This window comes from Vanellus vanellus (assembly GCF_965231255.1).
Source record: "Vanellus vanellus genome assembly, chromosome: 2".
NCBI classification, from domain to species: Eukaryota; Metazoa; Chordata; class Aves; order Charadriiformes; family Charadriidae; genus Vanellus; species Vanellus vanellus.
The window spans coordinates 3,897,521-3,919,919 of NC_138906.1; the positions used below are offsets into that span (position 1 = coordinate 3,897,521).

At 42.7% G+C, this 22,399-nt stretch overlaps 1 protein-coding gene across 1 annotated transcript in view; it reads left to right on the forward strand.

Moving 5' to 3' along the window:
• CCDC13 (coiled-coil domain containing 13) overlaps positions 1–22,399 on the forward strand; it is a gene marked incomplete at its 3' end in the record, with an annotated part of 35,598 nt that overhangs the window by 4,271 nt on the left and 8,928 nt on the right. The window contains exons 2-12 of the mRNA XM_082499354.1: positions 184–332; positions 2,869–3,011; positions 6,147–6,236; positions 6,510–6,626; positions 7,843–7,947; positions 11,049–11,213; positions 12,718–12,894; positions 14,556–14,762; positions 15,932–16,068; positions 19,446–19,529; positions 20,349–20,477. Coding sequence (XP_082355480.1) covers positions 184–332; positions 2,869–3,011; positions 6,147–6,236; positions 6,510–6,626; positions 7,843–7,947; positions 11,049–11,213; positions 12,718–12,894; positions 14,556–14,762; positions 15,932–16,068; positions 19,446–19,529; positions 20,349–20,477 — 1,503 coding nt within the window. The remainder of the gene's footprint in view (positions 1–183; positions 333–2,868; positions 3,012–6,146; positions 6,237–6,509; positions 6,627–7,842; positions 7,948–11,048; positions 11,214–12,717; positions 12,895–14,555; positions 14,763–15,931; positions 16,069–19,445; positions 19,530–20,348; positions 20,478–22,399) is intronic.

Genomic DNA, 22,399 nt, shown 5'->3' on the forward strand with positions numbered 1-22,399 from the left:
TATGCTGGTCTGAGGTTTAGGATGTTCTACTTAATTCAGTAAACTTACTCCTGGTAAGCTCAGCTCATCTAGCATACAGTCGTCTCATTATTTTATTTCTGGAAGCATCTATTTGAAGCACACTACAGTGACATATACAGCACATTGCAGTGACATTTGCCATTATGGCTTATTTTTTCACAGGTTGCTTGAGATTGAGAATGAGCAGCTCCAGGATCAGCTTCGAGAGGTCCGAGATGAGAACTGCAGATTATACAAACTGATGACAGAGAAAGATTTTGAAATAAAGCAGCTCCAGAAAAAAATACAGGAGGACAGATTGGTTTTGTCAGGTAAACACAGTAACTTTGTATTCTCACTATGTTACTTCCAGTGTTTGTTTGATGCTGATGACGATAGAGGTAGAATAAGACATTCATTGTGAGCTCCTGGCAGTGAAATATTCATGTGACGTCTCTTTACCTGCTTTATGCTAAAAAAGAGTATTTCAGTCGTACTGTTGTTGCCTCCATTTCCACTCCTGTAATAAGCTTCTGCTAGGAAGAATCAAAATACAGCTCTCGGCTGAGAGAGACTTGTTCTCTGTTGAGCTTGCCGTAATTTGCAACAGCACTGAAACCACTTGGCTCTGAACTTTGGAAATACTTAGACACCTGGGTATGCATTTAGTCAACATGTAAAAAGTTGCTACTTAAACATGCAAGGGCCTAAGCTGACACTGCTTTGCATTTACAGAGTTTTCTAAACATTGATGTCTCTCTCGTGTAAGGAGTCTCCTTGCTTTATTTGCAGAGGGAGGTTCCTTGTAATGGTTTGACATGATAGCACTTGCATGTGGAATGGCGTGTGTGCTTAAAGATCTGTGCCTCACTCTCTCCTTCAGTTTTATGAGCTGGAAAATATGGATACTACTAGTCCCCATTTTAGAGAGCTATTGAAAGAACCAAATGACTTCTGGTAGTCAGACAGGTCAGACCTAAAGTGCAAAATATTGTTATTGATAATTATATGTGCCTTAATATAAGTATAGTGCTCTTTTGGGGTACACAGTGATCTCTGTTCCTCACAGATCTTCTGCAAATTTGCTATTATTGGTAAAAAAAAAAAAAATGATGACTCATAGAAATCATATTTTAGAAAACTTTCTGTTAGTTTCAAAGAGCAGTGTTGCAGTTTTGTCTGCTATGTTAACTTCCTTATTTAGGTGCCTTTTATTTGAATGCCTGAATAAAGCACATGCAGGATGCTGGCTGAATGCAAAGTCCAGCTTCTAAAGTGGCTCGGGTGTACTTTGAAAATTGAATTGTGCAGGCTGCACCTCCTCCACTGGGTGCCACTGTTGTTCAGGACAGCAGTGATGTCAAAGCTAGTAGAGAAGAAGGAAACCAGCAATAAGCAGAACTAAGTAACACTTAAATTACGCTTTCATTCTTAAAAAGTATCTGTAGCTTGTACGTAGGAGAAATGATAAGGTATTACTGGGTCAGGACCAGGAAGCCGATGTGCTCTTGCAGCTTCTTTTGGCTGACTCGCATGCCAGCTTGTGGCAGTTTGCCTTATGCCCTATGTATATCGCTGCAAGAGACTCACCCACTTTGCATGGAAATTGAAAGCTTTGATTAAATGTATGCAATGCATTTGAAGACCACCACCTGGAAGCACCAGCCTGGCTTTTGTTAGTTTAGTACTTACTGTGATGGTTAGCAGCGGTTATTTATTATGAAAACCAAGGAAAAAATAGCTTCTAGATGAGAGGGGAAACACACATCAGATAAAGCAGTAAGAACAGTGGAAACGCTTTTAAAAATTACGAATTCATTATTTTCTCTACAACGTTTTTAAATAGTGACATGGGATCGTATTCTGTTCTAACCTATATTCCGCATAGCCCCTTTAATGTCTCCAGGGGTTTTATGGGACTCAGAATTTACTTAAGAGTGATCTGTGATCCTTGCGTCTCACCACGGTTCTTTGAACATAATCTTCACAGATGTCAGTAGAAAAGTCATTACTTCAGAGCACTGAAGAAGGATAAAAGAGTTAAAAAGAATGACAACAGCCACGTTCAACCCACATATATCCCACCGAGGATTTGTTATGGCAGGCTGGTAGAGGTTTCCGTAGACATTGTATGCAATCATATTGATTTTGCACTTGTGCAAGAACTCTTCTCCACCTATGTGATGTTAATGAAAGCCAAGTGACAGACAAGCCAGTCCTGGGGATTACTTTATTCGTGACACTAATCAAACCCTCTCTGATGAGGAGGTGAATGAACTATCTGTTTAAAAGAGCAATGAAAAGAGTAATACAGTAAGGCTCCGTGTATAATCTCAAGGGACATATAAATAGGCACAATGAAATTTCCTGGACATTTTCCAGGACCCAACTGTAATAGTGTGCCTGACCTTTTAGGACAGATGTCTAGAGAAGTTCACACCTCTGTTTCAGCAAATCCTTCAGTTGTAAACAACCAGTGCAAAATAGAGTGTTGTCTTTTTCTGTAATATGCCTCAAAAGCCTGTTCATAACTGTCCTTCACAGAAGTAAGCAGAAAACTCCTTTACCCTTTCTATGTAGTAATGTTGCTGTGACCACTGTTGCGGCCTTCTGACATGTGGCTGTTGCAAAAGTGTGAAATGTGGCTTTGCTAGCCACAACGTGATGCTGACTCAAAGGACCAAGCACTCCAGCTGGAATCACTGACGCCTCTTTTCCCTCACTTGTTCATTTAAGTGCCTGGCACAGCTCTGAGAGAAATGGATTAGACAATAAAAGTACATTGTGCACTGGACAGAGAACAAAAGCATCATCTATTCTGAATCTTGCCTGTAAGATATGTCCTTTGCTTTTATGTATACTTTCCAGGGGCATCTGGTTTAGCTGGAGATGTTGCAGCTACTAAAATAGTTGAATTGGCCAAAAAGAATCGTGAGATAACTGCTGAGGCTGAGAGTGAAAAAGCAAAAGTGAAGCAACTGAATAACAAAGTCAAAGAGCTGGAGAAAGAAGTGAGGCATTTTTCTTATTCTCTTTTTGAGTGCTAAAACATCGAAATGCAGCTTTTGGGATAAAGGGGCTGTAGAAACTGGTTTAATTCATGTTCCCATTTTGAATTTGCTGTCGCATCCATCCTTGCTTTGAGTTCTTGTAATTTCTGTCCTTGCTAGGAGAGAGGGATGTGTGCCCTCAGCTGTTTCCACCTTTGCAGAAAGGAGGTACTAGGAAAGGATATCTGTAAGTTATAGTGAGAGAAAGGTTTATGAAATACCAATTAGGAATGTTCACTTGTATTTGAAGCATGGAGGCCTTTCTAACAGTATGACAATGATATTTTTCTGATTTTTTTGTGTGAGGAGGAGCAAATTTCATACCATTATATCTTACATTCCCACCTCGTTAATACCAGTCATGAATTAGTCTATCCTTCTAAGCTTTATTCATCCACATAATAAAAACTGGTTTTTGTCATAAGTACTTCCAGAAGTGAGACAGTAGCAAACTATATCACTTAAGACAGCAAATCTTCACTCAGTCAGATTTATTTTTGTGATTTAGTACGACTTGTTTATATGTGCTAGTATAATTTTACTCAGGTGACTGCTGAAATGAAAATTACATGCCCTGATGTCAACGTATACTTTGTTCATTGGCTACTACTGCACTCCCTTACACAATACTGGTAAAATTTTGGATAATTTTTAATGCTTTGCTTCCTTACATCATTTAAATGGATCGGTAATGTTTATCATGCTGACAAATGCATTTTTAGTCCACCTTTCACAGTCACTTAGTATTACGGCTCATGCATGTGTCTGAATTGTACTTCAGTTACCTGAAAGATCAAGAAATGGTAGATTAAATTTTTGAGAAATCCTGCATAAATCCAGAGTGATCTGGTCAGAGGAGTCTTGTCAAACAGTCGTCAGGCTGGCTAAGAAATATCAGGTGTAGCTGGGGACCTACAAAATCACACAAGTAGGGGAGCAAGCCATGAATAATTTAAAGAAAAATCAACTTGGTTACAATCCGCTACTGCAGAAGAACTTAAAATATGTCAGACGTTGACCAGAAAGAAAGGGCCACAGACATTTCAGGAAAGGAAATCAAACTCAAAGCAATCAGAAATTTTCAAGAAATGGTAATTGCTGGTCAAAGCAGAGATGGACACCTCAGAGATGAGCTAATCTGTCCTTAGACACCAGCACCATCAAAATCGAAACCAAATGCAGCAACCTGTCTTATCTGAGGTAAAGGTGAACCACAATGTGAACCCCACTGAAACCGTGTCCTGGTCAATGGTCTGTATTTTCTCACAACCTTATTTGGTGTGGCTCTTCTCTAAACTGATGGTCACTGGCTAAGTTTGTGGATTGTAGAACTATATGTAGATGTAAAAGATGGGTAAAATTAAAGCAGTGTTTGACAGTGGGAGGTATCTTTGAAAAAATGTTGAGTGATGAAAGAGGAGAGCTGTCACAAACAGAAACCTGCAGTGATTCACTTCTCTTTAGTAACTCTTAAGCTAAGCTCGATCACTGTTTAGACACGCTCATCTTTTCCCACTGATTGTAGAAAGAACCAAGACAACTAAAGTGCAATTCGGTTGCCCAGGCATGAAAGTACAATCTGAGGTGCCACTTGGCCGCTCAGACATCCCTGCGGGGCAGTTAGACATGACAGGACTGGCAGTCCTGGTGCAGCAGTGGGCATCGAATCCGAGTCTGCAGTCAGCGCATCCACTTGGTGTAATGTAGGTGTCTACTGTAGAGTAAGCTGAAGACTAGACTTCCCTGATTGTATTGACTAGACTCCATTCTTTATAGAGACACCCACACTGAAAACAGGGAACGTGTTAATTTGTGAGTTGTCTCATCATTTATGCCTACTTCTAGACACCTTAAGCTCTGCTAAATGAATTGTGATGATGCTACTTTACAAATGCATCACAATATGTACTTTCACCACTGGAAAACACTGTTATTTTACATAATTGTTAGCTCTTTGCTTGTATGAAAACTGAAAAATATGTAAATCGTAAGTGTTTTAACATGACTATGATCCCACAAACAAAATGGAAGGTGTGGCCATTAAGCGATTGAGCAATCACGTAGCAAAGAATGGTACGTGTAAACAAAGACTGCAAATGGTTGTTTGCAGAAAATTTCCTTAGAATATGACCTAGCAGCTGCCAACACTAGCTGAAATTTCTCATTCTCAGTCCATTGACTAAAAGGGTTTATGAACTGAGTAGAAGGGGTGACCTAACCATTGATTTCCTTGCAAAGAAGGGGTAACATTAGAGCTGGGCCTGAGGTACACTTTCTGTTTCCCCAGATATCACTTTAATGAAGAAGCTATTCCTTAGAGCCTTCTTTTATTCAGGGAAATAATCAAGGTTTTCTGCCTGCCTCAAAGAATGAAGTCTCAGCCCTTTAAAGCAACATTGCCCAGCTTTTCCAGCTTCAAATTCATGGCACTCCAGCCCAGTAAGAAGTCTTTGCAAGTAACACAGGACTTGATTCAGGGGAGGAGGGGCTGTGTGCCTGCCTTGCTAAACTGTGGCAGGCAATAAGACATTTTCTTCACAGGTTGGGAAATGCTACCTTAGAACTACCCCTGATTAAGAAAAAGAGCCTTAACATTATTACTAAATAGTGATTTCTCCTTTTAAATTAATCTGGTAAATAGAACTGTGTGCTTTTTATGAAATATCCTATGATTTTCCTGAAGAGTGGGTAAACTGTCATCCAAAATCCAGAGACAACATCCTGATCTGTACTCTACTGTACTTTATTTGCATTTTTATATATAAACACTTACTTTATGAACCTATGGTGATAAAATCTCACAGGAGTCTCCATACTTGATAACTGATCCCATCTCAGCAAGTCAGGGGCATTTTCACTGAAGTTTTTGCACAGTAAAATAACACATGCTTCTTTGGAGAGCATTTCAGGGAAATTGTATGCTTTCCTACTGATTGTATTTAAAAAAGAAGGGGAAATGAAGTTGGGGTTCTTTTCTGAAGTAAATAAACATTTGGGATCATTGAAATTGCTGTTGTACTTTTTTCTAATTAATCTTTCATGGAGGTATGCTCTTCACTGTGTCTACTCTAAAATAACAATGCATTTTTTTTCCAGCTACAGACAGCTGTGGAAAAAATACATTCTCTTGGTGGTGGTGATGCAGGAATCAAGCAATCCACTCTGAAGATGATAGAAGGAAACTTGGTATGACTTGTAATTGAAGGGAGGAAATCAGAAGCTGATACTTATTTCTTTCCTATTGTGCATTTCTTTCCTTACGACAAGGATGTATCTCTGTCACTAGTTTTGTGACTAAATTGCTCTGTTTGTACCTTCTCTATGATCCCAAAATTAGGGAAGGCATTTGCATGGGTCTGGGAAAAAAAGATTCTGTGTTCCTGATGGATCTGTGGATCTTAATCACTTCAGTTTTCCCTGAGGATTCTTTTCTTACCAAGTACATTCTTCTCTTCAAAGGCTGAAAGTCAAGAGGTGAAAGCATTGCAAGAAAAATTAACCACAGCCAACTTTAAAGTGATGGAGTATCGTAACCAACTCCAATCTGCAAAGCAGGAACTGAAGATGACCCAAAAGGTACTGTTGCAGGACACAGTCTGTGGCTGTGATCCTGTGCAAGAGGTGTGTTCTCATGAAATCAGAAGGAGGCTTCTTTTCTTTTGAGCTTTGATTAGCTTCCGTGAAGTCTTCCAGTGAACTGTATGGGCGTAAGAAAAACATGGGTGCAGTGATTGCATTAGAAAGATATGCACATGGGCACACAGATTGCATGCTCTGCCAGCACAGCTGGATGATCGTATCCACTATTTCTATTGCTAGGATGGGTACAGATTCTTTAAGGTTTGAAAATACCGGTTCAGCAAAATAGGTTTGTGACTGACTTGTTCAGGCCTATTCCTCCTTTCCAAACCATTTAATTATGTATTTACTTTTAATGTAGGCTTCAGTCCCATGGAAGTCAATGGGACTAAAGACCACGCTTGAACTAAAGCATATATTTAAACAGTTTGTTGGAGTGACATCCAGAGTAACCTTTTCCTCTTTGATTCATGATGGATTTTAATGTGTTACTATGTGCTCTGTTTCCTTTGGTTTCATTACTTTGCGTAAGAGACCTGCAATGCAGATCAGAGTAGAGAATATGGTCCTAAAAATAGAACTCTGCTGACCTTTTTATAAATAATTTAAATGCTCTTCATACTAACTTTAGCTGTCATTAATGTGGCTGTGTTGGAACTGTGCAAGAGAGATTGGCTCAATTCCTGATTGCAAGGGTGTGTATTAAGACAATATCTCTACTCTGTTCTTATTTATTTCTGGTTAAGTGTTCATCATATCGAAAATAATTGCGTATATTGAAAACCGTTAGTAATGCTTAGTAAACCTTGGTGATTAATTTGGAATCCTCTTTTTACAGAAGTAGCACAGTTTGACACCCAGCTATACAGCTAGATAGTACAATTCGACACTCTCCATAGGCAGGCAGCAAAACACTGCTTCACATTTTTAAAAAAGCAAAGAATATTACTCAAACATCAAATTACACACCTCAAAAATTAAATAATTCATGTTAGCCAAATGCCTCCTAAGCACCAACACTCTGTATTGTGATAATGATCTGAAAGAGCTTACGTTGTACGGGATACTGGATATCAGAGACCAGTGATAAAGGCCACTGTGTATAGGTACAGTGTTTTGTGTTTACTGCTAGAGAGAGCAGCTTTTCCTCCCCTCTCCCCAACACATATATTTCAGCCTAGCCTTATTGTTGATGTTAATCTCTTTTTCTTAGCTTTTAGCAAATGAAGTTGGTGAAGATGTGAATATTCAAAATCTCTTGACCAATTCCAGCAGCTGGCGTGGACGAGCCCAGCAAATTCTTGTTCTCCAAAACAAGGTGGGTTAAGATGCTGCATAGTGCCATGTAAGCTGGGCGTGGGGTGCTCTTTCTAAGTATAGATATTACCTCATTTTAAGGTAAAGATACTGTTAGTTCTTCATTAAGTACTTCTAACATCTATACCTGCTTATAAGGTGTGTCCCAGTACAAACAATGTTTACTGCAAATACATGGCCAGTCTTTTTCTGTGTTGAGGAAAGCAACTGTTAGAATAAAACACTTCATGGTAACCTTTATAATAGTTTTTGGTATGTTTGTGTTCATGTGTGTGTGTGAACACATGTGCGCATGGAGGTGGGGCGCTAAATTTGAATATGTGTTGATGCATGCAGGGTCTTTCAGAGTTCCTGCAAACTATGTTAATTAGTCTATTGCAAACATGCAAGTTTCAGTATTTAAGCTAGGAACCTTTTGCATCTGCGTTGAAGGAGAGAGTTCAGTGGCCTTGGAGAGCTATGGCAGCCTAGTTAAAATCCCAGGATGTTTTGAAGGTGCCTCTCTCCACTGAGTACAGAAGGAGCCCTGTCAGTGTCTGTGCTTTCACTTAGACACCTTTGTTCAGTGTGTAAAGTCAGCTGGGAAGAATTGAGGCCAGATAAGGTTTTCAAGTTGTTCCCCCAGGAACTTCAGTAAAATCTTTAACTCTTGAATCTTCTGAAGGGCACAGTCTAGCTGAAATGACAGCTTGGAACAGGGAGGCAGTTTTGTCTGCATCTTAACTTCTCTCAGGTGTTTTAATACGTATTCTTTCTACTTTTCTGCTGCTTAATTATATGCCAACAAACTGCGATTTTTGCACTCTGATTGATTGAAATTGTTAACCTCTACTTTCCCTTGATCAAATAACATTTTCCTTTCATTCGACCCCCTGGCTGGGATTCATCTGAAGACTGTATGTGCTGTACTCTAAAGTAGAAATATCTTTCTGAGCCAGTCTCCTCACGCCCCTTCTTTGTACTCGTCGTAGAATCACAGAATCATAGAATGGTTAGAATTGGAAGGGACCTTAAAGATCATCAAGTTCCAACCCCTCTGCCATGGACAGGGACACTTCCCACTTGACCAAGTTGGTCAAAGACCCATCCAACCTGGTCTTGAATACCTCCAGGGATGGGGCATCCACAGCTTCTCTGGGCAACCTGGGCCAGTGCCTCACCACCCTCACAGTAAAGAATTTCTTCCTAATATCTAATCTAAATCTACCCTCTCTCAGTTTAAAACTGTTACCTTTCGTCCTGTCACTACAATCCCTGATAAAGAGTACTCCCCCATCTTTCCTGTAGGTCCCTGGAAGGCCACTGTAATGTCTCCCCAGTGTTCTCTTCTCCAGGCTGAACAACCCCAACTGTCTCAGCATGTCTTCATAGGGGAGGAGCTCCAGCCCTCTGATCATCTTTGTGGCCTCCTCTGGACCTGCTCCAACAGGTCCAGGTCTTTCCTGTACTGACGGCTCCAGAGCTGGATGCAGTACTGCAGGTGGGGTCTCACCAGAGTTGATTAGAGGGGCAGAATCGCCTCCCTTGACTTGCTGGCCACACTTCTTCTCATGCAGCCAAGGATACAGTTGGCCTTCTGGGCTGCAGGTGAACATTGCTGGCTCATGTCCAGCTTTTCACCCACCAGTACCCCCAAGTCCTTCTCGGCAGGGCTGCTCTCCATCCCTTCATGCCCCAGCCTGTATTGATGCTGGGGGTTGCCCATACCCAGGTGCAGGACCCTGCACTTGACCTTGTTGAACATCATGAGGTTCATAGAGGCCCACTTCTCGAGCTTGTCCAGGTCCCTATGGATGGCATCCCATCCCTCAGGCACATCAACCACACCACTCAGCTTGGTGTAGTCAGTGGGGATCCTGTAAATACAGTCACTGGATCAGAAGTGAGGTAGGTGCATGTTACCTAAGAAGGCACCTCCAGGACAGGGCAGAGGAACTGTGCTGTAGCAGTGCCCATTTCACGGAATCATGGAGTTTCAGAGTTGGAAGGGACCTCTAGAGATCATCTAGTCCCACTCCCCTGCCAAAGCAGGATTGCCCAGAGCACATTACTCAGGACTGCATCCAGGCGGGTCTTGAAAATCTCCAGAGAAGGAGACTCCACCGCCTCCCTGGGCAGCCTGTGCCAGTGCTCTGTCACCCTCACCATAAAGAAGTTTTTCCATGTATTTGAACGGAACTTCCTATGTTCTAACTTGTGCCCATTGCCCCTCGTCCTGTCACTGGGAACCATTGAAAAGAGCCTGGCTCCATCCTCCTTCAACCCACCCTTTAGAAACTTGTACGCCATAATAAGGTCTCCCCTCAGCCTTCTCTTCTCCAGGCTAGAGTGTCCCAGCTCTCTCAGCCTTTCCTCATAAGGGAGATGCTCCAATCCCTTAATCATTTCCTTCTACTGACTATAAAAAAGTCTGTAGTGAATAGCTGAGATGCAGGGGCTGGGTTCACTTGACCACACATAAGTGTCTAATGCCAGCCGAGGTGCTGTAAGGTGTCCCTCTGACCTCTGGTCATCTCTCCAGAGGAGTATGGATGCCTTGTAGATTCTGCTTCATGTGTTTTTCCAGTATCCCAGGGCACCTAAAACAGCGCTGGGTGCCTATGGTCAGGCTAGTGAACTGTGCCTGTGTTTACATTGTGGACATCCTGGATGATGATACTGCTAAAGACAGGGATGCTGTCTTTGAGTGATGCTGTCTTTGAGGGATGCTGTATATGAGTGAGCGGGTGTCTGCCCTTTTAGAGGAGATCTAAGGTATTGTTCTGTTCCCCACATGTGTGTTTAGTGACATTCAAGATGCTTTGGAGTGTGTGCCTGTCTTCCACATGTGGGTACAGTAGATCTCCCATGTGTCCCGAGTCTCCTGTAGGTGTGGTGTCATATTTCCTCCCTGCACAGATGCCTTAGACATCTCCATGTTTGTAAACAGCTAAAAAACTTAGATTCGAAAGGACAGACACTGTTCTGTGTTAGTTAACGATGATAATGTCAAGAAGTAATATGATGCTGCACTTTGAGCTCCCTTTGCTTATGTCCTCTTTGATGCTGGACCACTGTGCTCCTCGTAAAGGGTCCGGATGAGTTGTCTTTATTGTCCCCTAGGTTCGAGAGCTGGAGAGTCAGTTGGGTCAAAACAAGACCAGAACATCATTGAGTGAGATTGATGAGGAATTGCTGGCACTTACTGATCCAAGGAAGTTGTCAGCACGAGAGAAGAACTTGTTGAAGATTCGCAGCTTGGAAAAAGAAAAGAAAGACACCTTGGAGGTAAAAACCTGTGAGCTGACAGTCCTGTTTGCATATATATTGTGTAAGAACTTGCCTTACCTTTAGGGTGCGTGTTACACCCTACCAGGAGACCATTTCAGAAACCCACCCGATCTGCTGGAGGAAGTCCTGCCACACTTCACAGGCTGAGCAAAAGGCTTCCACGCTTGTTGTCTGTATTGCACTCTCGCGTGACCAGGCATGCCTCTGCAGTACAAGATTTGGTCTTGCCCTCTGCTTCTTGATTTATATGTCAGATGCATCCATTTGGCCTGACATGCGACCACCTGACAACTGTGCCTGATCCGTGATGTTGGAAAGAGGGAGAGAGGCCCTGGGTTGCAATGCAGCTGATGCTAGCTTTATACTGAAGGCATATGTAGAAAGAAGCCCTGCTACAGCTGCATTCCAACTCTGTAGCATTCCCCTCACCCTGTGGCCAGATGTGCGTTCTTCATGTGATGTTAAATATAAGCATCCCCCTCACACCTCGCATATCTGTATGGCTATGGGCTTCTACATTTGAACAGAATAAAGTTGAGAATTGCGCCAGACACCCTTTTAAGAGGCATTCTGAAAATGGGTCTTACCCTCCATCTATCATATGTAGTTGCTACAAAAATAAACAGCCATCTAGTGTTTAGAGGTTGAGAGAGGCTGTAGCTAGTGGCACACGCAGGTGGAAGGGACGTATAGGCCTGTGTCCACAAGAACCATGGCGGGTGGGGGTCAGCTGTATCTATTCAGGTTAGCAAAGCACATCTCCCTGTGCTCCTTTCCTATATTTGCTTCTGTAAAGGCCATCTGGCACTATCCCAGAGCTTGATTAGCTGCTGCTTTTCTCACCGCAATTTAACCGTGCAACAGAATGAGCGATGGGGTGATACACACCTTTCACTCTTGGCCGTGAGAATCAAAGAGAAGATTTATAGCTACAGGCACACAGCACAGGGAAGGCTTTCCTCAGTAACTGTAATCTGCATGGTTCCACTTCTGCCTTCGTATTTCAGGCTCCATTCACAAAAACTTCCACTGTACTTGTCCGTTACTACTTAACTGCTGGCACGCTCCCTGGCTAGTTTCATCTAGGTGAAGGCATGACTCAGGGGGCAGCATACGCCAAGGACTGCTTCTAGTAGATTGTGTGGCATCACCAGCCTGTATCTGGAAGGAAGAGAGTTTCCCCATGGAGAATGATGAGGCAAATGAAAAAGCAGGAGCATAGAGAATTAGGTTTTGACACAAAATTATCATTTGCTTCCTGGAATGTACTGAATCAACCTCATCCACTCGTATTCCTGAGCAGACAGACATTTTTGATGCCGCAAGCAGGCAATGAGTGGTAGCTTTTATAGTTTCTACTTATTTAGGAACTATATGGTATGCCAGTTCCATTTTTCGGATTCTACCAGACAATGTGTGATTTCTTTAGCTCACCAAAGCACCTGGGGCTTGGTGATAGGCTATAACTGTCATTTCCTATGATGTGTTTGCATCACTGCAGAAAATCACCAGGGAACATGATGCTCTCCAAAAAAGTCATGAGGAAGTGAAAAAAAAACTTGACGCATCAAAAGCCAGGAACAAAGTACTGTGCAGCGAAGTGAAAACCCTGAAGGGACAGATCGTAACCTTGCTGGAGAAAGGAAAACACGACGATGAGCTCATAGACACCTTACTGGTACAGTCTGACTATTACTGTTGGTCCCAGCCCCTGCAGATCAACCCACTTTCTCTAAGCGACAAAACATGATGTCATTGAATGACATGATGACACAGACAACCTTAGGGTATACAGGGGCCTGATGAATCAAACTGTGACAGCCAGAGGTTTCCTACTCAGCTAAAGCCCTTCATTTTGCATCAGATTGTGTAAAGGTTGCAAGACAGCACCAGGCGTGACACAGTTGCAGTCAAGTGGCTCTAAGCGGCAAGTGTTGTAAGAAGCATTTTGCAGAAGGATTGAAGTAGGATTGTCTAGTAGGTAGAGGAAGGGCTTCATTCCTGACCCATGAAGCTGGACTGTATTCTCTGTTCTCCTTTCAGTTCCATCGGTAGATTTTATTTTTCTTAGAATGCCTGCAATCTTGCACTTTAATTTGTTGTGTTACACAGCCCAAAACACACAAACTGAACCATGAGTACTAAACCACGTAGGCATTCACTTGCAGTAGCTGGAGCTGAGAGGACTTGGCCCCTTCAAAATCAAGAATATTAGCGGAGACTCAAGATGCAGTTATGCTGAAATAAATGGCTGATGTCATGGTCTTGCAGGATCCTTTTGTCCTGCCATAGTTTTAAATAGTCTTCCCCAGTTACAATAATGAAAAAAAAAAGTAGAAAATATGCCACTTCTCAGTGGGTTTTTTCCTGATCCAGCTCCTCACAAGTTTCAAATAACTTACATTTCCTTGCTTCTGTACGTAGGTTTTAGCTAAGACATGCTTATGACGAAGCTGGCATTCACCTCTCTGCACAGCAGGCAGCCATGGGGAGTACGGGTACTGACCAGCAGATTAGGCAGATTACAGAGGAGCTAAATAACAGTTGTCGCTTTTGCTAACTCTGAGCATTCTCACCAAAACTATTACAGAAAGATGCGAGTTTACTTGGCAAGGAATGGTTAACCTGTTTTATCCCTTACATCAAAGAAGCACCTTGCTTGCAGTTGTTTGGCCTGACAGAACAAACTGTCCGACGAGTATTAGATTTGTCAGTGTGAGAAAAACCCCAGAACCCACGGGCAGAACAGCTTAGCCTCATAGCTGTCATCTCATACAACCCTCATCTTTTAATGTCACTATCACACAATCTGATCGTGTTCTAATTTCACACAAAAGCAAATTGAAATCTTTGCTTTTATCCAATTTATGAAAAAGTCACCTTCTTTGACAAAAGCCAGCCTTTTTTGCTCTCTTTTCTGCTAAACTCAGGAGCAAAGCTGCCAGCAAACTGAATCTCTCTGTTGCTCAGGTCTTTTCTACTTGCACCATGCAGTCACTGAAGTCTTGATATGCCGGCAAGGGCCAGTGGGGACAGACTGTCCTTACCCAGCCGCATCTGTCTGGGCATTGCAAGTAGATGTGCTGTGCAGTCTTTTCAAGGGATAGATGCTGAGAGCAAGACAAGGTGATCTCATGCTTAAAACATAACGGACCAAATTCTTGGAGTAGCGCTAGTGACATCAGTGTGCTTAGACCAGGGAATGGGTTTGGCAGGGCAGTGGCTTGCCCTAGCATTCTTGAATGGGTAGTTGTCTTGGAGGGTGTAAAACACCCAGGGAGTCTTAATAATCACTGTGTACAAAAGCGAAGGTCTCACTCATTGTTTCTATTTTATCAGAGCCAACAGAAGCAAATGCAGGAGATCTTAAAGCACCTGAGCCAGCAAGATGAGAAGAACAAGGAGTCCCAGCAGATGCTAGGGCAGCACCTGAACAGTGAGGTTCAGAAACAAAACTGCCTTGTAGAGCAGCTCAGACAGATGGTGGCTGAACGGGAAGCAAAGGTTAAAGAGCTGGAAGAGAAGATTGGGCAACTCACGCTTCAGGTAGACAGCCAGAAGAAATTAACTAGAGGAGCACGCTTTGTAACCATTGTAGATCTGCTCTTCCACTTTCTTCTCTCTTGTTGTTTGAGATGATTGCTAGCTTGACACAGTAATACCTGCCCTGCTGACAGTCTCTCCTGATGGAATGATAAAGCAGAATTTCTCTCTTGTAACTTTTAAGTTTCTTTCCTGTTTGTATATAACTTTTCTTCAAGCTGTTTAAGCAACAGAAAACATAGAAATACCAGTCACATCCACATGTGGCTTTGTGCCAAGACTGTGCCACATGACCGACAGCAAGGGTTGGGCTGCAATAGGGACTTCTCAGTATTCAGCGTCCTTGGCTGCTGAAGGAAGCAAGCAAGCAAACATAGGTGAGGCCAACATCAGCAGGCTGTCATGGTACCCAGCTTCATCCCCCCATGGAATGATGAGACCCCTGGGAAGTTATTTTCATCTCCCACTGTAAACCACTTCAAAAACTTCCTCTCCTTCAGATCTCCAGGCTACTGATATGAGTCTGGTGGGTCTCAGGCATATGGAAATTTCATTGCACAGATGAAAGAATTGAAAAGGTTGGCCTCTTATGGACTGGTGTGTTAAAAATGTTTTCAACTTTTATGGTCTAGTGTTGCAAAGTGACAGAGGCAAGGTGGTACCATTGCCAGAGCACAGGCATAGGAGTTGAGAGGCAGTCCACTAACCTGCCAAAGTCTCCTCGTATGGGCTGGTATCTTACAGTCAGGTTTTGTTAGAGTATTTAGACATCCAATTCCAACTGATGTAAAACACTCACAGGGTTATGCTGAGATTGTGAATCTGTCAGATCCCTCAGTGATGGGGGCTAGAGCACTGAACCCAAGATAAAACTTGGGTTAGGGACACAAACCAACCGTGCTGGCACTGGTAGTGGTAGTGCTGCGCTGTGGGTTCTCTAGTGTCACTGTGTGCACCCTATGATTTCGTATGAAACTGCACTTTTTACTGACTTTCGCTTTGTTTTCATCCTGCAATGGATAGAAACTAAAGAAAAGTTTCTGAGGAGGTCCTGTAAATCAAAAATTCTGGCATGTTTGTAGCAATAATCATAAGCTGCTGATTAGGCATTGATGCAGCTATTTTCCTTTGAACTGTGTAATCGGTTTTATAACCTGCTCCAACATTAACAGAAGAAATCTGCCCATCAAGGGGACGGTTCAGGAGCTGCTGATACACCACCTTCTGAGCACTCAGAAGATCCAGGTTTTACTCTGCTTAAGCCTCTGGCATCAGGCAGCAATCAGTTTGGAAGGATTGGATCTGCTCGGTAAGAAGACCCTAATGTCAATGTTTAAAATTGTTGTGAGTTATTCAGGAGCATGGTTTTCCCAGGCAATTGTATCAAACCACAAGTGCTATGTGCCAACAGCTGTGGCAGCCTGTTTACAGTATATGGGAATCTCTAATCACATTATCTCTTGGACTTTCGTCCTGGAACAGAGAAAGATATACAGACTTGCAGACATTACCACATTTGGCATGATGGTAGTGCAGCTAATTCTCTTTCTTCAGCTCAGATAATGTTTATGTGGTTAGCTTAAGTGCCTGTGATTCTTCTCTCTTATGAGAAACGGGGCTGCTAATGAGCAGGCTTCTGAAAGCAGTGTCGATTTAATACAAAATGCCATTTTAGGTAAGCACTAAATCACTGGTGCATTATTTAAATCAATAAATACACTTTGAGTAGGATTTACTTGCAGAATGTTGAAAACAGACCACATCATTTGTTCTTAACAAACACCCTTTTTAAAGCCTCACTGAGGACCATGTAAATTACACTGATCTTAATACAGCAGTAAATCTGATTTTTGTTTACACTGATGTGACTCTGGGTCACTCTAGTGGTTTAAAGGGACCATAATACCAGAGCGAGTTATATCCTTTCCTGTTAAAATACTGGTTTTGTTGCTAAAGAGTTCATGGTCTAATTGACAATGAGGATTTGAGACTGGTCTTCTGAGGAAGGAGGAAATTTTTCATCAAGTTAAAGTTGCAACTGATTTCTTCTATGTAATTTTAACTCGCCTACCACATTACTGCAGACACTGAATTTGGCTTTAAAATTGTCAGATGTATCCCTGAGTCTAAGTAGAGCATTACTACAAAATTTAAGAAAAGTTCTTCTTGGTGTTTTTGAGTTAGAGCTAAAACAGCCTTAATTTGAAAGTTTCCACATCTCCATTGTTATACCCTTCTGACTGACTTTATTCTCCCACTTCTAACTCTGCAGAAGGTGTTGTGCTCTCATGGAGCAAATTTATATTTTCTCCACTTTTTTACTTCATATGTCTGCTGGTGGTAAGCAGGAAGGCAAGCAGGAAAATGAGGGTGGGTAATGGCTTTGTAGAAACCACTAAGTGCAATGCATAAGTTATTGCTTGTATACGTGGCTAACATATCTCTGTCATGAAATTAGCTGACATGTCAGGTGAGCAATGAATGACTCCAAATACTGCAAGAGCCGTTAATAACTTGGTCAGCAGGGCTCACTCATTCCATTAACTTTAATATGCTGATGAACTCTCTATTCCATTTTACTTTAGTGAATCATCTTTTCCTGTCAGGAAAGATGAAATGAAAAATGCTATAAATAGGAACTAAAGCCCCTTGGAGATGTCGCAGTAAAAATCTGCATTTTTAGACTGGGCCACTTCTGTCATTATCAACTTTAACTTGATTTTAGGATTAACCACTCCTAGCCTAGAAGGCAGCTCTGCCTGTTCCACAATATTAAGGCTTTATCCTCTATTAGCTTCAGCCTAAAGACAAGGAAACATGGGCTCCGTCTACAGGGACTTGCCTTTGGGCAGCTGGGCTCAAGTTTGGAAAACAAACACACTAGAATTTTATGTCCCAAGTACACGTATCATTATGCATAAAACTCATCCAGGCTGCAAGTGACACTCTAGTGTTGTTAGTTGACAACTCCTCTTACAACAGTAAGCCTGACAGATCTTCTTGAGAGTCTGCACAAAGTAGAAAGGTTCAGAAAACTATATAAAGTAGATTTTTAAAGAGCATTTGGAAATAGAAGTTGTGCACCCTGTTGCAGAACAGGGGTTCACGGAATCACAGAGTTTCAGAGTTGGAAGGGACCTCTAGAGATCATCTAGTCCAACTCCCCTGCCAAAGCAGGATTGCCCAGAGCACATTACTCAGGACTGCATCCAGGCAGGTCTTGAAAATCTCCAGAGAAGGGGACTCCCCCACCTCCCTGGGCAGCCTGTGCCAGTGCTCTGTCACCCTCACCGCAAAGAAGTTTTTCCGTGTATTTGAACAGAACTTCCTATGTTCTAACTTGTGCCCATTACCCCTCGTCCTGTCACTGGGAACCATTGAAAAGAGCCTGGCTCCATCCTCCTTCAACCCACCCTTTAGATACTTGTACGCCATAATAAGGTCTCCCCTCAGCCTTCTCTTCTCCAGGCTAAAGAGTCCCAGCTCTCTCAGCCTTTCCTCATAAGGGAGATGCTCCAAGCCCTTAATCATCTTAGTTGCCCTTCGCTGGACTCGCTCCAGCAGTTCCCTGTCCCTCTTGAACTGGGGAGCCCAAAACTGGACACAGTATTCCAGTTGTGGTCTCACCAGTGCAGAGCAGAGGGGGAGAATGACCTCCCTCGACCTATTGGCCGCACTCTTCCCTATGCAGCCCAGGATTCCATTGGCCTTTTTGGCAACAAGGGCAAATTGCTGGGTCATGGATCATTTGCTGTCTACTAGGACCCCCAGATCCTTCTCCTCAGAGCTACTTCCCAGCAGGTCCGCCCCTAACCTATACTGGTGCTTTGCGTTCTTCCTCCCCAGGTGCAGGACCTTGCACTTGCTTTTGTTGAACCTCATTAGGTTCTGCTCTGCCCAGCTCTCCAGCCTGTCCAAGTCACGTGGGACGGCAGCACGGCCCTCTGGGGTGTCAGCCACCCCACCCAGTTTGGTATCATTAGCAAACTTGCTGAGGATACACTCTGTCCCCTCATCCAGGTCATTAATGAATATATTAAACAAGATTGGACCAAGTATTGACCCCTGGGGGACACCACTGGTTACAGGCCTCCAACTAGACTCTGTGCCGCTGATCACAACCCTCTGAGTTCTGTCACACAGGTTCCATTGGTTATGAAAGCATGCCATGTGCTAACACCATCAAACAAGCACTGTAACCTGTGCTTGTCTCTCACCCTCGTGGGTGAAGGATTAAGATGAGAGTGCTCAGTGCAAGAGTCCGAGGCAGTGCCTGCGAGGAAACAGACCAGCAGTGGCCGTTTGTGTGGCTGCGTGCTCAGCTTGAGCCAAGCAGGGTCGAGAGCTGTTCCTGCTTACAAGTTGCTTTGTGGCTACTCTGTGACATGGAGCTCCCCAATGCCAGTCTGGAGTGCCAGCAAAGCATCCCCAGAAGCGCAGAGATCAAACACTGAGCTATAGTTTTTTGCACATCGGAGACACAAGGTGTTTTTGCAGCACGTTTTGGAGTCGGGGAGCAAGCTGAGTTATTGTGCGTGCAGGGCCTGTGTGATACCCACTTAAGAGACTCTGGGAGTCTTTTTCCCTACAAGGCAGCAATAAACACAGACACTGGAAAATGACCCGAGTTCTTGGAGGAGTGCCCTCTGTAGAGCTCAGTGTCTAACAAAGCTTTCTTCCTCACAGCACAGTGTCCAAGATGGGCCACACGCTTGTAGAGTCGGCAGCCACTAAGCCTTCCCTTCTCAGTAATAACATCACACCTGGCAGGTACGTATATAAACTTCATCCTAAACAAGGGAGGTTTCCTGCCACGCTCCGCAAGCTGCTGGCAAGCCGTGTCCTTGTCTGCCTTGTTTCTGCAACGAACACCTTCTTTCACCATCCTTTTTACCTGATACTGCCAAAGAGCTCTGACAAAGGCTCTAGTGTTTTCTGGCTATCTTAAATTTTTTAATGGGTTGCTATTTTACACCCCATAAATCCCATTTTTCCCTTTTCACCCCCAATCGCCAAGATTTCTCCTGCTTTTTGCTCTAAAGGAGATATTCCAGAATACTGCTGTGCAGAGAGGTCGGAGAAGTAATGAAGTACGTAATAATGGGATACATGGGAAAGCTGCCCCTTCCTTTCATCACGTTAAGCACAAGAACAGCCTTTGTACTAATGCTGCCTGAAGCCTTTCGGTGGGAGAAAATCAATCGCATGCCATTTAGTTGCTGAGCCTGGCACTTTGGAGAATCCACGCACAGGCTGCTTTTACTTCGGCAGTAGCAATGGGAGCAGAGTCAGTGATAGTGAATTGATCAGAGGTGGAAGTTTGTTTTCAGGGGTGATGGGAAGGGAGAGCATTCTTGTGAAGGGAAAGACCTTTCTAATGAAACTCACGGTGGCTTTATTTCCAAGTATTTCTATTCCATTTATTGCAGTATAGCGCTTGATGCTGGGGGGAGGTAGTGAGCCTGGCTCTGCATTCTGGCTTAGTCTTCAGACAAGTGTATTTTGATATGTTTTTCAAATCCTGTCTTTGTTTCATTTCCTTCATTTGTGAAATGGGAAACAGACTCTCTACGCTTCTGCTGCTTTTAGGCTTGCTGGCACTGACAGCCCGGATTTGAAAGCGCTGCAGACGCAGATCACAGAGCACAAGGCTCTCTGCCAGGCTGCTGAAGTGGAAAGAGACAGGCTCCTGGAACTGGTCACTGTGCTGCAGAAAAGGTAGCGGCTGATTCTGCCAGTGTCCTTTGTGGGATGCTGTGATTAAGGAGCCCTTGAGACGTGTGAGAGTCTATAGCATGCAGTACAGTACGCCATACGCTGCCAGTGTGATCCTTTCCTTAAATAGGGGCTTTTAAATTTTTTTCTGCTTAATTTCCCTGCCTAGTTGATGATTCATTTTTTTTATTATTCTTTTAGAACAAAGAGCAGGAAAAATGGGGTCATCTTCAAGCTTGCTGCACCTAAATAAAACTAGAATTCATGTATTTATATATGTGTGATGTTATTTAGGCAGCAATATTATTCATCGGTAGTAAATATTGTAATTATAGTTATAATCTGACTTCTGTTCCAGAAGCTTTCCACATTCTTTTAAGTTTCGCTGTATCCTCTTTTAAATGAATTTCTTCTGGTTTAACTGAAGCATAGCAGTGATTTTTTTTCTATTATTCAGCTCAATTTAAGACGATGTTAAAAGCCAGCTATGGGATGGGGGGGGGAAGCAAAGTCCTTTCTCTTTAGATACCTTTTAGCTACTCCTTTTTATCCTAGCCAGAGAATGTATATTATTTGATTCCCAAAGCTGTATTCCAGCTTGTGGGAAGATATGCTTTGTGTGCTTTTGAATACAATAGGCACTATTTGCTTGCTTGCTCTATTTTACACTAGTTATAATTTCTCACTTGCCTAACTTTTGTCCTATACAATTAATCGCAGTCAGAAAAATACATTTTTTTGTAACTGTGATAAAGGTGTCATCCTCTGTGCTTTTAAGGGCTAAATCCTGGAAATACATACTGTGAGAATTTTATTCATGTTTGTAAGCCCAGTGACTTTAATAGAGCTATGCAGTTAGGCAAGGACGGAGGTCTGAGTGATAGCTGAAATGGGGCTATCACGAATATGGGATAATGAAGAACATGGAGTCAATGAAATGCACAGTTGCTTGTAAAATGTACCATAGACTGATGATTCAGCAGCTCCACAGTTATCATATATTTATCAAGAGCTCCTGCAGGTAAAGTAAATTTTGTGAGATTGTGTGCAATAACTCTTGGAAGACCTCAGGATAATGTAGCATCCAGTCATATTTCAACATGAATATATGTTAAAAAATCAGGCATTCCTCCTCTTCCCTTCCCTTGTTGGAGTGTGGATCAAAAAAGCTCAAGTAATATATATAATGCTTAAGTCAAGAGAGGAGCATTGGGAGTGGTTCCATGAGTGGGATTTTTCTACAGCAGCTGCCAGAATTTATGACTGTGTTTCACGATCACTCACTGCGGAGCAGAACATACTGTCAGGAGATGCTCCATTGTAAACGGTTTGTAGGATCGAGCCCTGCCGGGGGAAGGGGAAGAGCTAGAGGAACATTTTAGTTTAACTTATTCATATTGGCAGAAGGTTTTATAAAAACTGACTAGTCTTGTCATTTTTCCTCCGCTGTTTGTTCTAATGTGGATGTGAGGGGAACACCTGGTCACAGGGAAGTTTAGTGAATTCAGATCCTCTGAGAGAAATATAATTTCTCATAGCATGTCACCAGCCACAGGAGGTCAGAGTCTTGCCTGTAGCTAGATTTTTAAGACAGTGATATAATTTTATTATAGTTGTAATATTTTTTTTCTTGTTATGCCAGCTAGGAGGGAAATAAGACTAATCAAGTCTTTTGATTCAGGGAGTAATCAGCTGTCACCGTGGGGTCAAGAAGGAAATTCTTTTATTCTACACTATACAATACAATGAGCCAATTCAGGATTCTCTCTAGCTTTAAACTCCTTTAAATCATTTGGTATCAGGCACTGCCCCACACAAGATGCCTCACTCACTGCATCTGTGGGCACACATCAAATTTTTGTAGTTAATTTTCTCAGATGTTGTGTGGGGTGAGTAGAGAGGCACTTTGCTTTTCTGTTCTGTGC